The sequence below is a fragment of the Cherax quadricarinatus genome, chromosome 2, assembly GCF_038502225.1.
Source record: "Cherax quadricarinatus isolate ZL_2023a chromosome 2, ASM3850222v1, whole genome shotgun sequence".
In the NCBI taxonomy this organism is placed as follows: domain Eukaryota; kingdom Metazoa; phylum Arthropoda; class Malacostraca; order Decapoda; family Parastacidae; genus Cherax; species Cherax quadricarinatus.
In genome coordinates this window covers 80,833,562-80,851,061 of record NC_091293.1, presented here as the reverse complement: position 1 = coordinate 80,851,061, position 17,500 = coordinate 80,833,562, and the positions used below count along the sequence as shown (strand labels likewise).

The 17,500-nt window shown below is 39.9% G+C and overlaps 1 protein-coding gene across 5 annotated transcripts in view; it reads right to left on the bottom strand.

Annotated features, from left to right (window-relative positions):
* LOC128688147 (phosphatidylinositol-3,5-bisphosphate 3-phosphatase MTMR3) overlaps nt 1-13,543 on the bottom strand; it is a gene marked incomplete at its 5' end in the record, with an annotated part of 289,396 nt that extends 275,853 nt beyond the window's left edge. For all 5 annotated transcript variants that reach the window (XR_011392521.1, XM_070089333.1, XM_070089331.1 and 2 more), the window contains 3 exon segments: nt 2,778-2,956; nt 12,267-12,474; nt 13,281-13,543. Coding sequence is in view for 4 of the 5 variants with exons in the window: in XM_070089333.1 (XP_069945434.1) it covers nt 2,778-2,956; nt 12,267-12,474; nt 13,281-13,543 (650 nt within the window).
* Nucleotides 13,544-17,500: the final 3,957 nt, after the last annotated feature.

The following is a 17,500-nucleotide window of genomic DNA, read 5'->3' as shown; positions in this document are numbered from 1 at the left end:
ACTGCTGAAAAATCAAATGACCCACAACTACACTAAGCAAAAATCATTCTCTGATATGAGTAATAGTGATGTGAACTTTCATTTCCTAGTAATTAATAACCACTACCAGCTAGCCAATACTGTAAACACCGAATTACAGAAAATATCTACCTGGATGAGGACTAACAAACTTACACTAAACATTGACAAAACCTACTTCATTCAGTTTAGTAACAGAGCTACAGATGTACCTCTTAACATAACGATAAACAGATCACCTATCACAAAGCTAACAGAGGGAAAATTCTTAGGAATCCACCTTGATAATAGACTCAAATTTCATACACATATACAACAAATTTCTAAGAAAATTTCCAAGACTGTAGGCATACTATCGAAGATACGGTACTATGTTCCACAGTCAGCCCTCCTGGCCCTTTATCACTCTCTTATTTACCCCTATCTCACATATGGAATTTGTGCATGGGGCTCAACAACAACTAACCATCTCAGACCACTAATTACCCAACAAAAGGCTGCAGTTAGAATGATAAATTCTCACTACAGGCAGCACACTCCACCAATATTCAAAACACTCAACCTACTCACCATACAAAACATCCATACTTATTACTGCACCTATTACATACATAGAACACTTAACTCTGATATTAACCCTCCCCTCAAACATCTCCTTGCCAACCTCAACAGAACACATGACCATAACACAAGGCACAGATCACTCTTTGATGTTCCTCGTGTCCATCTCACGCTATGCAAAAACTCAATGCACATAAAAGGCCCTAAAATCTGGAATTCATTACCTGTTAATATAAAAGAAACACTACCTGTTTATAAATTCAAGTCTCTTCTCAAAGATCACTTACTCACTCAAAACCAAATAAATACTGAATAGCTGAACCTTATAAATTGTATATCCTAAATGTTACTCACAATTATATCACACAAATGTTAAACCTAGGACCCAATCTAACTATTTTTTTAAATACACTACCTAACAGAATACTCCATTCTACTGAATGAACAGCAATGCATGCAACCATATGACCTGTCTTTGTAATACTCATTTGTGCTTTATAGTTATCTGTTTTCAAAATGTTTTATCACTGATTTCATCATTGCTTAGTTAATCTTAAGTTAATTTTAAGGCAGCCCGTAATGCTATGCATATAAGTGGCTTTGGCATGCTGCTCTTGCCTGTATTTTTTGTACCTCTGTATGTATGCTAAAATTACTAAATAAATAAATAAATAGTGATGAATATTCACCTAAAAAGCATCAATTTACATGGTACTGCGTGCAGTCTGGTAGAATAACCATTACTATTCCAGGGGATGGTGTACATCCCAGAACCCAACACCAGCAACACAATGATAGTGACAGTTACATAAATTGGGACAGGTGATTGGCTATAAGCAATGGCACCATTGCATATAGCAATAGATGGTGGCACAATGAAGCATGTAACACCAGTGCCAGCCCAGGCTGAAAGGCATGATCCACTCAACACCACAACAACCCACGGCTGCCTCCACTACCCCCACACAACCACCACCTGTACAATCACCACAAACAGCCATTAACCCTTAAACGGTCCAAACATATATATACATTCACTCGTGTAGCGCCAAAAATTTTTTGAGGAAAAAAAAAATCTTTTCTTTTAAAAGGAAAAAAGAGCATATGGTACCCAGGCATCCCCAATTATTTTAATATTGAACACAGTGAGTGCACACACCCATTCTCTCATGTCTAGTTGACTCGGGCTTATTGTGGCAATGTTGAATGAATGACAAAGAAAACATATATATACGTTAGGGGCGCTACGCGCGTGAACATATATATACGTTTGGACCGTTTAAGGGTTAATATTCAGCACCCACCAGACTAAGTCTTAGACTGGCTTGAAAATGCAAATTTTGTGCCCAATCCCCATCAATTTAACAACAGAGTGAAATCCAGCCCAACTGTACTCTTGGGAACAACACCAGTGAACTTTAACCCTTTCATTGCCTGTGTTGTAGTACTACAGGTTTGGAGGTCACTGTCGGTGCCGTAGAACTAAGCCATGAACTCAGTTCATTCAGGTAAGCTGTGAACAGTAAATCTGGGCCTTCGATATAGAGAATGGGCTTATGCGGTAAGTGTGCCCAATATAGAAAAAACTGCAGCATGCAGTTTCCTACTCTTAATTTCCATCTTTTACATACCATCCCAAATTCGTCCACCAATCTCTGCAACTTCTCTTCTGAATCTCCTCAAAGTAGTGTCATCAGCAAAAAGCAACTGTGACAACTCCCACTTCGTGTTACATTCTTTATCTTTTAATCCCACACCTCGTCCCAACACCCGAGCATTCACTTCTTTTACAGCCCCATCTATAAATATATTGAACAACCATGGTGACATCACACATCACTGTTTAAGGCCTACTTTTACTAGGAAATAATCTCCCACTCTCTCATACATGCTAACCTGAGATGCATTATCCTCGAGAAAACTCTTCACTGCTTTCAGTAACCTACCACCTATTCCATACACTTGCAACATCTGCCACATTGCTCCCCTATCCAAACTATATCAATTTTTTCTAACATGTCACCCATTTCCAACCGAGGCAGGGCGAGCCCAGAAAAAAAAAAAAAAAACACTTTCATCGTCGTTTAATTAATTAAAGTGCAGACACTATTTCCCACCTCCAGGACTCAAGTCCAGTTAACCAGTTTCCCTGAATCCCCTCATAAATGCATACAACTTCAAATTAAATATCAACTGACCTCCAAACAACAGCAGGTATCCTCCTAACAGATCTGAAACGAGCCACTGACTCCAATATGTTATCATTGATGGATGCTGGTACAACCAACTTTCTGGGGTATGTGGAACAGAGTTGGTATTCACTATTTGCCAAAGAGATGCGCCATGCTCCGCCTAAATCAAAACCAAGACGCCGAACCTAAAAGGAAGAGTAAAGTTATTAGCAGCAAGACAATTTGTAGAGATGTACTATTGTTAACAAGTCATAACCTTAAAAATCAGACTATTGCAAAATTTATAACCAATTGTTACATTTCAAACAGGGATAACTTGAGAATAATACCAGCATACCAGGTAAATACTAAAAGTCATTATTTCTGCCACATAGCAAAAAAAATTAGTTTTCCTAAGGATATTCATAAGATCTTACAAAGATTAGAATCCAAGTACATTTTTCCCAAGGTGCTTTATTCTCTAGGCAGACTTAAAACACATCTTCCTTATTCTGCATCTTATAAGCAAATATAGGTAAGGGCTCTCAATCCATCTCGACGTAAGAATGGGGAACAATGCAACCTGGACCATACTAGGCAGATTATGGCTTTAAGTACTGATATCAATGCCTAACTCTTGCTCCACGTGTTTAGTATGTTGTGAACAACTGTTGTAGCAGTCTGCCAAGTACTGAAGTTTCTTACTGTCAATAATTACTTAGAGATCCCTCTGTCATATGCTTTAAATATTTTAAACTATATAAATGAGGCTTGTTATTGCTTTCTCTAATTTGTTGCCTGGAGTTTACCTGGAGAGTGTTCCAGGGGTCAACGCCCCCGTGGCCTGGTCTGTGACCAGGCCTCCTGGTGGATCAGAGCCTGATCCACCAGGCTGTTACTGTTGGCTGCAGGCAATCCAACGTACGAGCCACAGCCCGGCTGGTCAGGTACCGACTTTAGATGCTTGTCCAGTGCCTGCTTGAAGAAAGCCAGGGGTCTATTGGTAATCCCCCTTATGTATGCTGGGAGGCAGTTGAACAGTCTCGGGCCCTTGACACTTACTGTGTTCTCTCTTAATGTGCTAGTGACACCCCTGCTTTTCATTGGGGGGATGTTGCATCATCTGCAGAGTCTTTTGCTTTCATTGTGAGTGATTTTCATGTGCAAGTTCAGTACTAGTCCCTCTAGGATTTTCCAGGTGTATATAATCATGTATCTCTCCCGCCTGCGTTCCAAGGAGTACAGGTTCAGGAACTTCAAGCGCTCCCAGTAATTGAGGCATTTTATCTCCGTTATGCTCGCCGTGAAGGTTCTCTGTACATTTTCTAGGTCAGCAATTTCACCTGCCTTGAAAGATGCTGTTAGTGTGCAGCACTATTCCAGCCTAGATAGAACAAGCGACCTGAAGAGTGTCATCATGGGCTTGGCATCCCTAGTTTTGAAGGTTCTCATTATCCATCCTGTCATTTTTCTAGCAGATGTGATTGATACAATGTTATGGTCCTTGAAGGTGAGATCCTCCGACATAATCACACCCAGGTCTTTGACGTTGGTTTTTTGCTCTATTTTGTGGCCGGAATTTGTTTTGTACTCTGATGAAGTTTTGATTTCCTCGTGTCTACCATATCGGAGTAATTGAAATTTCTCATCGTTGAACTTCATATTGTTTTCTGCAGCCCATTGAAAGATTTGGTTGATGTCCGCCTGGAGCCTTGCAGTGTCTGCAATGGAAGACACTGTCATGCAGATTCGGGTGTCATCTGCAAAGGAAGTCACGGTGCTGTGGCTGACATCCTTGTCTATGTCAGATATGAGGATGAGAAACAAGATGGGAGCGAGTACTGTGCCTTGTGGAACAGAGCTTTTCAACGTAGCTGCCTCAGACTTTACTCTGTTGACTACTACTCTGTGTTCTGTGTTACACTGCATTTTTTTTTCTTAACACGTCGGTCGTCTCCCATCGAGGCAGGGTGACCCAAAAATGAAGGAAATCCCAATAAAGAAAATACTTTCATCATTCAATACTTTCACCTCACTTGTACATAATCACCGTCTTTGCAGAGGTGCTCAGGTACAACAGTTTAAAGTTAACCTCCTAACTGCCAATATCCCAAACCCCTCCTTTAACCCTTCCAGGGTTTCCAACGTACTAGTACGGCTTGCGCACCAGGATTATTGACGTACTAGTACGCGTAAATTCTAGCGCCTTCAAATCTAGCAAGAGAAAACTGGTAGGCATACATATGAAAGAATGGGTCTATGTAGTCAGTGTGTGCAGTATAAAAAAAAATCCTGTAGCACACAGTGCATAATGAGAAAAAAAAAAACTGAGCGTGTTTTTGGTTTAAAACAGCGACTTTGCACTGTATTTTCGTATGGTTTTTATGGTTGTATTCTAGTTTTCTTGATCTTATTTTATAGAATGGAAGACATTACAGAAATTGAGACGATTTTTCATTGGTTTCACAATGAAAAGTACCTTGAAATTGAGCTCAAAGTAGCAGAAATGTTCGATTTTTTGCCAAATCTCAAAAGTACACAAATCATGCCACACGTCCAATACACGTCAACTGGCGAGTCTAATATTCTTTCACAGGTGCACCAATATTATTTACACCATTTCTACACTAATGCAGTAGTCTGCATAACAGTAAATCTATTTTTTTGTGAGAATAAAAATTCAAAGTGGAAAGCAAAAGAATGTAAGAGGGGCAGGGGATGTGACTAATGAACAGAGGAAATGTTACTGTAGTGCCAGGAATGTCTGTCTTGTTTATTCTGGACCCTGTTTAGAAATTGGCATCTTTTGAAATTTGTGTGAAATTGGCAAAATTGCTAATTTCTGACCACTTTATTGGATAGTTGAAATCGGTAAATGGGTGGGTTCTTGTACTCACTCGATAGAAAAAATGGAGTTCTAGCGAAATAGTTATGATTTTTGTTGACTAGTACACTGGAATTGGCCAAAAATAGGGCTCAAAGTGGGCGAAATTGTCGATGCGTAAAAGTCGTTGAGACCACTAACTTTGCGAGAGCATAATTCCCTAAGTTTTCCATCATATTTCATACTTCTGGTGTCATTATGATCAGGAAAAGATTCTATCTTTTCATAAGAAATTTTTTTTTTTTTTTCTGAAAAATTTTCGACCCTGAGAACAAATTTAGGAGAGGGCCTCTCGACCTGAAAAGAGTTAAGAAGAGATTGGACAAATCTGTATATGAGTATGCCTTCTGCAGTGTTCCTCCATAAGAATGGAGGAACACTGCAGAAGGTCTACTCATATAAGTACTTGTCCAATCTCTTCTTAAAGCTACCCAAGGTCCTAACTTCTACCACCATACTCGGAAGACTGTCACATGCAGGTTCAGATTCAACCTACACAGCATTCTCCACCTGCCTCCTTCCTATAAATACGTTGTCAATAAAGGATCACACTATACTGCTTGTGTTTATTTTTCCATTGTGTCAGTATTTCATACCATTTACTTCCATTGTATTTTTCTGTTCAAGCATTTTCTTACATTCGAAGTGAATTCGAACACAATGTTTTGTATGCAAATGTTCTCAGAAAAAAAACGACTGTGTTGTGCACAGTGTTTCTCCTAAACTGATCATAAGACTTTTTATCCCTCCTTTTGTCACTTTTATGAGAGAAAACGGATCTAGCACGAGAGCAAACTGTAATACACACTCACAACTTACAAAAACAGGAGGGGGGGTATTTTTCGGGAAAAAAGTATTTCCCGAGTACTCGGGTATGTGCGCACTTTCGGCTATGATCTCGGAAGCAAGTTATTCACCTATTTTGTGAAAACCAATCAATAATAATGAATGGATTGAAGTGATTTCCACAACAAACAAAAATGACTGCTAAGAGACAATACTTATTGTATTGTCTCTTAGCGCGCTAGTGAAGCCCCTGCTCTTCATTGGGGGGATGTTGCATCATCTGCCGAGTCTTTTGCTTTCGTTGCGAGTGATTTTCGTGTGCAAGTTTGGTACTAGTCCCTCTAGGATTTTCCACGTGTATATAATCATGCATCTCTCCTGCCTGCGTTCCAGGGAATACAGGTTTAGGAGCCTCAAGAACTCCCAGTAATTAAGGCGTTTTATCTCCGTTATGCGCACCGTGAAGGTTCTCTGTACATTTTCTAGGTCAGCAATTTCACCTGCCTTGAAAGGTGCTGTTAGTGTGCAGAAATATTCCAGCCTAGATAGAACAAGTGACCTGAAGAGTGTCATCATGGGCTTGGCATCCCTCGTTTTGAAGGTTCTCATTATCCATCCTGTCATTTTTCTAGCAGATGCGATCGATACAATGTTATGGTCCTTGAAGGCGAGATCCTCTGACATGATCACTCCCAGGTCTTTGACGTTGGTGTTTCGCTCTATTTTGTGGCCAGAATTTGTTTTGTACTCTGATGAAGATTTAATTTCCTCGTGTTCACCATATCTGAGTAATTGAAATTTCTCATCGTTGAACTTCATATTGTTTTCTGCAGCCCACTGAAAGATTTGGTTGATGTCCGCCTGGAGCCTTGCAGTGTCTGCAATGGAAGACACTGTCATGCAGATTCGGGTGTCATCTGCAAAGGAGGACACGGTGCTGTGGCTGACATCCTTGTCTATGTCGGATATGAGGATGAGGAACAAGATGGGAGCGAGTACTGTGCCTTGTGGAACAGAGCTTTTCACCGTAGCTGCCTCGGACTTTACTCTGTTGACGACTACTCTCTGTGTTCTGTTAGTGAGGAAATTGTAGATCAATCGACCGACTTTTCCTGTTATTCCTTTAGCACGCATTTTGTGCGCTATTACGCCATGGTCACACTTGTCGAAGGCTTTTGCAAAGTCTGTATATATTACATCTGCATTCTTTTTGTCTTCTAGTGCATCTAGGACCTTGTCGTAGTGATCCAATAGTTGAGACAGACAGGAGCGACCTGTTCTAAACCCATGTTGCCCTGGGTTGTGTAACTGATGGGTTTCTAGATGGGTGGTGATCTTGCTTCTTAGGACTCTTTCAAAGATTTTTATGATATGGGATGTTAGTGCTATCGGTCTGTAGTTCTTTGCTGTTGCTTTACTGCCCCCTTTGTGGAGTGGGGCTATGTCTGTTGTTTTTAGTAACTGTGGGACGACCCCCATGTCCATGCTCCCTCTCCATAGGATGGTAAAGGCTCGTGATAGGGGCTTCTTGCAGTTCTTGATGAACACGGAGTTCCATGAGTCTAGCCCTGGGGCAGAGTGCATGGGCATGTCATTTATCGCCTGTTCGAAGTCACTTGGCGTCAGGATAACATCAGATAGGCTTGTGTTAACCAAATTCTGTGGCTCTCTCATAAAAAATTCATTTTGATCTTCGACTCTCAGTCTGGTTAGTGGCTTGCTAAAAACTGAGTCATATTGGGACTTGAGTAGCTCACTCATTTCCTTGCTGTCATCTGTGTAGGACGTTGTTCTCGACTTTGATTTGGCATAGGAGAAGAAATACTTTGGGTTTCTTTCGATTTCATTTATGGCTTTTAGTTCTTCCCGCGATTCCTGACTCCTATAAGATTCCTTTAGCTTAAGTTCGATGTTTGCTATTTCTCTGACCAGTGTCTCCCTACGCATTTCAGATAGATTGACCTCTTTTAGCCACTCTGTTATTCTTTTCCGTCGCCTGTAAAGAGAGCGCCTGTCTCTTTCTATTTTACATCTACTCCTCCTTTTTCTTAGAGGAATAAGTCTTGTGCATACATCGAGTGCCACCAAGTTAATCTGTTCTAGGCATAAGTTGGGGTCTGTGTTGCTTAGTATATCTTCCCAGCTTATATCGGTTAGGACTTGGCTTACTTGGTTCCACTTTACGTTTTTGTTATTGAAGTTGAATTTGGTGAATGCTCCCTCGTGACTAATCATTTTGTCGGTCTGGGGCTCCACGCATACATGTCTGAACCTCAATTATGTTGTGATCTGAGTATATTGTTTTTGATATGGTGACATTTCTTATCAGATCATCATTGTTAGTGAAGATGAGGTCTAGTGTATTCTCCATTCTAGTAGGCTCTATTATTTGCTGGTTTAAATTGAATTTTGTGCAGAGATTTAAAAGCTCGTGTGAGTGTGAGTTTTCATCAGAGCTGCCTCCTGGTGTTATTACTGCAACAATATTATTTGCTATATTCCTCCATTTTAGGTGCGTTAAGTTGAAATCCCCCAGGAGCTAGATGTTGGGCGCAGGAGCTGGAAGATTTTCCAGACATTGGTCAATTTTTAACAGCTGTTCCTGGAATTGCTGGGATGTTGCATCCGGAGGCTTGTAGACTACCACAATGACTAGGTTTTGGTTCTCGACCTTTACTGCTAAAACTTCCACTACATCATTTGAGGCATTAAGCAGTTCTGTGCAAACAAGTGACTCTGCAATGTACAGGCCAATCCCCCCCTTTTGCCTGTTCACTCTGTCACATCTGTATAGGTTGTAACCTGGGATCCATATTTCGTTGTCTAAGTGATCCTTTATGTGGGTCTCAGTGAAAGCCGCGAACATTGCCTTTGCCTCTGCAAGCAGTCCACGGATGAAAGGTATTTTGTTGTTTGTTGCTGGCTTTAGACCCTGTATATTTGCAAAGAAGAATGTCATCGGACTGGTGGTATTGTTGGTATTGGGGGGGGGGATTTTTTTTCCGGCATTAGTATCTGTATCCGTTGGTTTGGAGTGGAGGCCATCAACTGTGGTTCCACTCCAGGAATGACTGGATTTGGTGTACAATTTCTGCCATTTCCTGTCAGTTTTTTTTCCTTCCTGGCACTAAAAAACTTCTCCCTCTTGAGTGGCTGTGGCTACCCAGGTTTTCCCATGGCCTGGATGTTTTGTATCTTTTTGTCCCCTTTAGATGGTGTGCCTGGCAATTTAAGTTATAGCACAGTCTTTCCTGTACTGAAGAGGTACACATTTCAGGGTGAAAAAAGCTTACAGGAAAGGAGTTTGCATTTTCCTGTTGTCATATGGGCACGGCATGTTCTAGGGTGGTCATAGTTGCACGTCCCATCTGTTTTTCCAGATTTCCCATGTCTGCAGATACCAAGTGATTGCACCTGCAAAATAAGTCACCATGGGCCCCAAGAAAGCTTCTAGTGCCAATCCTACAGCAAAAAGGGTGAGAATTACTATGGATATGAAGAAAGAGATCATTGCTAAGTATGAAAGTGGAGTGCGTGTCTCCGAGCTGCCAGGTTGTACACAAAACCCCAATCAACCATCGCTACTATTGTGGCCAAGAAAACGGCAATCAATGAAGCTGTTCTTGCCAAAGGTGCAACTATGTTTTCGAAACTGAGATTGCAAGTGATAGAAGATGTTGAGAGACTGTTACTGGTGTGGATAAACGAAAAACAGATAGCAGGAGATAGCATCTCTCAAGCGATCATATGTGAAAAGGCTAGGAAGTTGCATGAGGATTTAATTAGAAAAATGCCAGCAACTAGTGGTGATGTGAGTGAATTTAAGGCCAGCAAAGGTTGGTTTGAGATTTAAGAATCGTAGTGGCATACATAGTGTGATAAGGCATGGTGAGGCTGCCAGTTTGGACCAAAAAGCAGCTGAAAAATATGTGCAGGAATTCAAGGAGTACATAGACAGTTTAGAATTGAAACCTGAACAAGTGTTTAATTGTGACACTGACAATGTTGTGAAACACTTTAGGAATGTCAAAGGAACGGGAGGTACAGGCCTCTATGGACAGATATGTTGTGCAACAGAGGTCCAGTGACTCAAGCTGGTCCTAGTGGCATTAAAAGAAGAAGGGAAGTAACCCTGAAAAAGGACTTGCCACCTCAAGTCCTAATGGAAGGGGATTCCCCTTCTAAACACTAACACCATCCACACTCTCCCCTCCTCCGAGCCCTTCAATCATCACCAGATCTTCAATAAAGGTAAGTGTCATGTAATTGTACATGTCTTCTTCAGTTTGTGTGTATTAAAATTAATATTTCATGTGGTAAAAGTTTTTTTTTTCAATACTTTTGGGTGTCTTGCACGGATTAATTTGATTTCCATTATTTCTTATGGGGAAAATTAACTCGACTAACGATAATTTCGATTAACGATGAGCTCTCAGGAACGGATTAATATCGCTGGTCGAGGGTCCACTGTATTGCACTTCACTATCACTACTGGAACTAGTTTGAAGAGCTTGTAGTTCATATTCACTATCACTATCATTACACATGCTCTCATCTGAGTCTGGGATTTGGGAAAATAGAAGTTTCCTCTTTGATTCTGGTACAACTGAACGTGAACAAGACGGCCCAGCACCAGAGGTGGAAGGCTGAGGGCTGTCTGGGTTTTCCTCACTATTACCGATATTATGATCATCAGTTTCGGTCAAAACCTCACCAAAACCTTGAAACTCATCTTCACTGGCACTTCCATCTGTATTAGAACTGTCACTGGGGAACAGAAGTGTCCCAGTTCGCCGAGGAGTGAGGAGCTTCTTACCGCGAGGCATGGTGGACATTGTTTACTAAGATGGCGTTCCCACAATGCACCACTGGGTCCCAATTTTTTTTTCTATAGTGCACACCGACCACACAGACCCATTCTCTCGCATCTAGGCCTACCAGCCTTTTCCCGCGAGATTTGACGGCGCTAGAATTTATGCGTACTAGTACGTCAAAAAACCCTGCGCGTAAGCCGTACTGGTATGTCCAAAACCCTCAAAGGATTAATAGGATGACTAATCTCTAACATGACATAAAAGAGTATTATTGATGTCAGCAAGTTTAACACTTTTGTGTTCTTTGAGTGTCAGAGAGCAGCCAGTCTCTCCAAACTGGAGAGGACAAGAGGAGCATGAAAGAGTAGACACCAAAGGCATCAAGCAGGAGGAGAGGTACAAACTAGTTTACTGCAACGGTGCTGGACATCAAACTTCCTTAGATATCAAAACTTACTTTTCACCAAACTAACACCCTTTGCAGTTCATACCTCTCCTCCTGCTATAAATGCCCCTGGTGTTTACTCTACTTCATGCTCTTCTTCTCATCCTCGTATATAAACAGTGGTTTATAAAAGAGGATAATTACCAGATTTCTTCATTCTCCTTTTTTGGAGTCACCCTGGTGCAATGGAAGATGACAGTATTAAAAAAAGTCACCAGACTCCAGTTCTCCACACTAACAACTTTTACTATATCAATTGATGAATTCAGCAATTATGTGCAACAAAAACTATCTTTTACAGAGTCCTCCTCCTCTATGTGACATATTAACGGCATCATACCTATACATCGTGTAGTACTGTATCATTATTCAATGTCTCAAACATCCCGTGCCCGTGTTCCGAACAATGCTCCAAACATGGCATTCACTTCTGTGATAAGCTCCTTAGTATAACTACCTTCATTCTTATTTGGCAATAATATTTATCAAACCAAAATTTTTTTTTTCCTTTGCCAACCTGAAATGAAACTAACCAATAAATGAAACTAACCAATAACATGAAAACAGTGCATATTACACTAGCCTACCTCTTCATCAAACATTTTCTCTGCTCGCACAGCATACGACTGCACACCATCTGGCTCCAAGAGTGCATTGTGCAGATCCCGAGCCTCCTCCATACTCCACATGTAGAATGCAAAACCAAAAACATTCTCCAAGCGTTGAGGAAGGAGTAGAGCTTTTGTCAATCGCCGCTGCCATTCAGCACACTGTTCGTTAGTTCCAAAGGTACACCTAAAGTAAAAAAAATTTATTAAAGAAAATAAGATTTTTACACTAATAAAAGCATAATAAACCCAGCCACTCAAACGTTACCACTCACATTATGACAAAGATTTATAAATTGAGCGAGTGATTCAGCTTTTTTGCTGTATAATGGCAACATACTTTGAAATGGCCTTACAAATACTTTAGCAAGAATAACTATACCAAGCAACTTTTATAATGGTAACAAATTAGCGAGTGATTCAATATCAAGTAATTGTTTCTCCCTAAACTTACTGGCAACATTATTCATCAAAAAATATAAAACAGCAATTACTACATGTACAATGCACGGCACGTACAGCAACTACACAATGCCCTGCATTACATGTGCATAAAATGCATATCAACATTATTTAATTACTAGATAATGTTAGGGCTACAAGAGACCAAGACATTCATAAATTAACTGACAGTGAATGACAGACAACATCTGACAGACTGATGCCTTTATAACACCACATTTTGAAGAAATCAGCTAAGTTGTTGCCTGATGACAATAACTCTTAGAAGATAACTCATTAAAAACTTTACCTGCCTTTCCAAACAAGTGACTCAGTTAATGAGTTTAGAAACAGTAAACAAATGTATAACTAATGTTACACATTTATATAAATGTATAACTGTATAACTATATGTATAACTAAATGTATAACTAATGTTATACATTTAGCACTACAGTACAAGATAATTTAATTTCTGAAACTTTTTAGCATTTACCTTCAAATTTAAAAACTATATTGTTCATTAAAAAAGATCAAAACCTGTAAACTTACTTGTATGACTTAGTATCTTTACACAGAAGATAAAGGAAAAAGATTTCTCGGCATTCAATTGTCTCAATAACTCCTAAAGGAACGTGGTAGGTTACATCACGCTGTTGCAAAATGATGCGATAGTTTGAGAGTGCAATTAGTCCATCCGATGTGCGCCCCACAAACTGTGCATACTCCCCACTCAGTGGAATAAATGGGATGGACAGAGATGGCTCATCAAACTGGCAAATCTGTTTGGGGTATGAATCTTGGGCAGCCAAAACCTGCAAGGTCAAAAATCACAAAAATTAGACTAACCAAAAATAATTAGCACCAAATTCAGTTGGTTTGCAAGTTTTATTTGCCAACTCAAATGTTCATGAAATAAAAAGCACAAGACAGGCAATCCTGCTGGCAAACAAAATACTGTACTTAACAGGTCTCCAGTTCATGCTCTTATGAGACAGTAGTAGTATCTTGGTAGATAAAAATTAAATACTGTGAACATTAAAATGGTATAAAATACCGACAGGTTGTTAGGTAAGACATATGCAACAGTTAGGTATCTTTATTATGAAACGTTTCGCCTACACAGTAGGCTTCTTCAGTCGAGTACAGAAAAGTTGATAGAAGCAGAAGATACTTGAAGACGATGTAATCAGTCCATCACCCTTAAAGTTTTCTGTACTCGACTGAAGAAGCCTACTGTGTAGGCGAAACGTTTCATAATAAAGATACCTAACTGTTGCATATGTGTCTTACCTAACAACCTGTCGGTATTTTATACCATTTTAATGTTCAATCTGTCAGACACTGCAACACATGGGTATCTTGGTACAGACCTGCAATCAACTTCGACAACTTCCACTAGTGAGCGGCTGGATTTGAGAGGGACCTGACCTCTCAACATCTGAGTTCTTACCTCTTCTAGTGACCTACGTCTCACCTCTTGGCAATATATAAGGCTCCATCCTGTCACTTCATCTCCATACCATATTGTTTCATACTATGGAACAATGCTCTTCTCCAGACTGAGGGACTGACCACCTCAAAGCTTTAAGGGTGATGGACTGATTACATCGTCTTCAAGTATCTTCTGCTTCTATCAACTTTTCTGTACTCGACTGAAGAAGCCTACTGTGTAGGCGAAACGTTTCATAATAAAGATACCTAACTGTTGCACATGTGTCTTACCTAACAACATTAAATACTGTACATGTATACAGTATATAGTATGTAAAGCCTCTCCTCACTTAACGATGGAGTTCTGTTCCTAAGACCGTGTCGTTAAATGAATTCATCACTAAATGAGGAGCATACTATAATGGTAACAAGTTTGTGTCAACCATCTGTGATAATGTTTTAATATCACCTTTCCACCATTTATAACATTTCTGGTATATTTTTAAATGCTTATACAGTAGTGTACTGTACAGTGGACCCCCGCCTTACGATATTAATCCGTTCCTGAGAGCTCATCGTAAGCCGAAATTATCGTTAGCCAAATTAATTTTCCCCCATAAGAAATAATGGAAATCAAATTCATTCGTTCCCGACACCCTAAAGTATGAAAAAAAAAAATTTTTACCACATGAAATGTTAATTTTAATACACACAAACTGAAGAAGACATGCACAATTACTACTCTACTAAGAATAGAATTCATGACACTTACCTTTATTGAAGATCTGGTGATGATTGATAGGATGGGAGGAGGGGGGAGAGTGGAAGTTATTGTTTAGAAGGGGAATCCCCTTCCATTAGGATTTGAGGTAGCAAGTCCTTCTTCAGGGTTACTTCCCCTTTTAATACCACTAGGACCAGCTTGAGAGTCACTGGACCTCTGTCGCACAACAAATCTGCCCATAAAGCTCTGTACCTCCTGTTCCTTTAAGACTTTCCTAAAATGGGCCATAACACTGTCATTGTACAGGTTGCCAACACGGCTTGCAGTAGCTGTGTCAGGGCGATTTTCATCCATAAAGGTTTGTAGTTCAACCCACTTTGCACACATTTCCTTAATCTCTTTTTTTCAATTCCATACTAATTCTTGCCCTTGTTACCACAGGGATGGCACTAGAAGCTTTCTTGGGGTCCATGGTGACTTATTTTGCAGTTACAAGCACTAAAAACACTGGGATAATGTGAAATCTACCAAATGTATGCATAGATGCGACCGCACTGGCTGGCTTGTAAACACTGGCGCTGAGGCCACACATTGGACACATCCCAAACAAATCACATAAGGCAAGTTTTTTATTGCGAGGCGAGGCAAAATTTTTGCGTTCAAATGCTTCATATGGCGGATTTAACGTAAAGCAATGCGTTCGTAAGGCGGGGGTCCACTGTACAGTGCAAAGTCGCTGTTTTAACCAAAAACACGGTCGGAGTTTACTTTTCCTCATTATGCACTGTGTGCTGCAGGATTTTTTTATACTGCACACACTGACCACATACATCCATTCTTTCATATGTAGGCTTACCAGCTTTCTCTCGCTAGATTTGAAGGCGCTAGAATTTATGAGTACTAGTACAGCACCAACCCTGGCATGCAAGCCGTACTAGTACGGCTTGAAAGAGAATAATATTTAGCAAATTTAGAAGAAAGCTGAATTGTTGATTTGGGATGGGACGATACCAAATGAGCCAATAATTATATAGGTCGGCCATCACTGATCTGGCAATCATTAATCTGGTTCCATCACTAATCCAGCACTAATTTCAGTTAGCATAATTTCAAATTTCTCAGGTCGCCACACCAACCTGCCACTACTTGCTGCATAAACACTGTTGGTATCACCTGCAACAGGCAAGCCATTCCAATTTGTTTTTTCTCTATTTTCATAACCTGCTTACTTTTAACCTTAGTCATGGTTCCAATGACTAAAGGAAACGCTTCTCATTGTGTAAAGCACAAACACTGTACATTGGCCATAAAAGGTAAGGTTGAACTTCTGAAAAAACAAGACAGTGGTGTCTGTGAATTATACAGTATTCTCTTTTCGACAGTTTATGACAAAGAAAGAAAAATTACTCAAGTTCCAATGCTAACAGTGATGCAAAGAAACAGATGTGTAAAAGGAAAACAATGAAGAAAGGAAAAAGTTCAGAACAAGCTCAAGATCTGATGAAGTAGTTTAGGCTATGTATAAGTGAAGGTGTTGAACTGTCTGGATCTGGTGAATGAACAAGCCAAAATTTTTAAAAAAGAATTTGGACTAGATTATGAGTGATTATAGTGAAGGTTGGCTGCACCATTTCAAAGATAGACATGGCTTAAAGTTTCGTGCAGCGTGTGGTGAAAAATGTTCAACGGACAAGGAAGTAGCTGCTAAATTTGTTGACAGGTTTGCCAAATCAGTTTCAAATGAAAAATTAAGTTCTGAGCAGGTCTACAACGCAGATGAGACAGTCCTGTGTTGGAAATGTACGTCAAGAAGAACTGACAACTGAGGATGCAGAATCACCAACAGAGTATAAAGCATCAAAAGATTGTGTCACTGCTAGATTGCTCTAATGCCAAAGGAATGTACAGATGCAAGTTGCTGGTCATCGGTAAAAGTTTACGTTGCAGGGTTTTCAAAGGTATGACACAGTTTCCTGTGATTTACCGTGCCAACAAAAAAGGACGGACAATAACTGACATTTCACTGGATTGGTTTGAAAATTATTTTGTTACCGTGGCAAGAGCTCGTCATGACTGTTGGCCTGGACCACAACTAAGATAATTCTTATTTTAGACAACTGTTCCACACACATCTAAAAGCAGAACTCCTGGTAAAGAACAACATTTTCGGTATCTACCTCCTACCTAATTGCACATCATTAATTCAACCCCAGGACAATGGCATACTACATTCTTTTAAGTCTAAGTATTGCACACATATTATGAGGCACCAACTGAATGCAGTTATATCTAGCAGGCCAGTATGTGAGTAAGTAATTTAATGTAAGAAATGTGGTTTACTGTGTTGCCAATGCTTGGAAGTCTGTAGACACATCCATACTGAAAAATGAATTTCATAAATTGTGGCCAAGGTTAATGTTTGAGACCACTTGGTGAAGATACAGAAAATGACTATCTAGAGATTTTATTTTTATTGCATGTTACAATATACAACTACAATTTTGATTTGTTAAGTACAAAGAAAGCTACTATCATGCTGGGGCATATCGGGTAAACTAATCCTAATACTTAAACCTACTTAAGTCTAGACAGGTTAATATTTAATTATTCATTA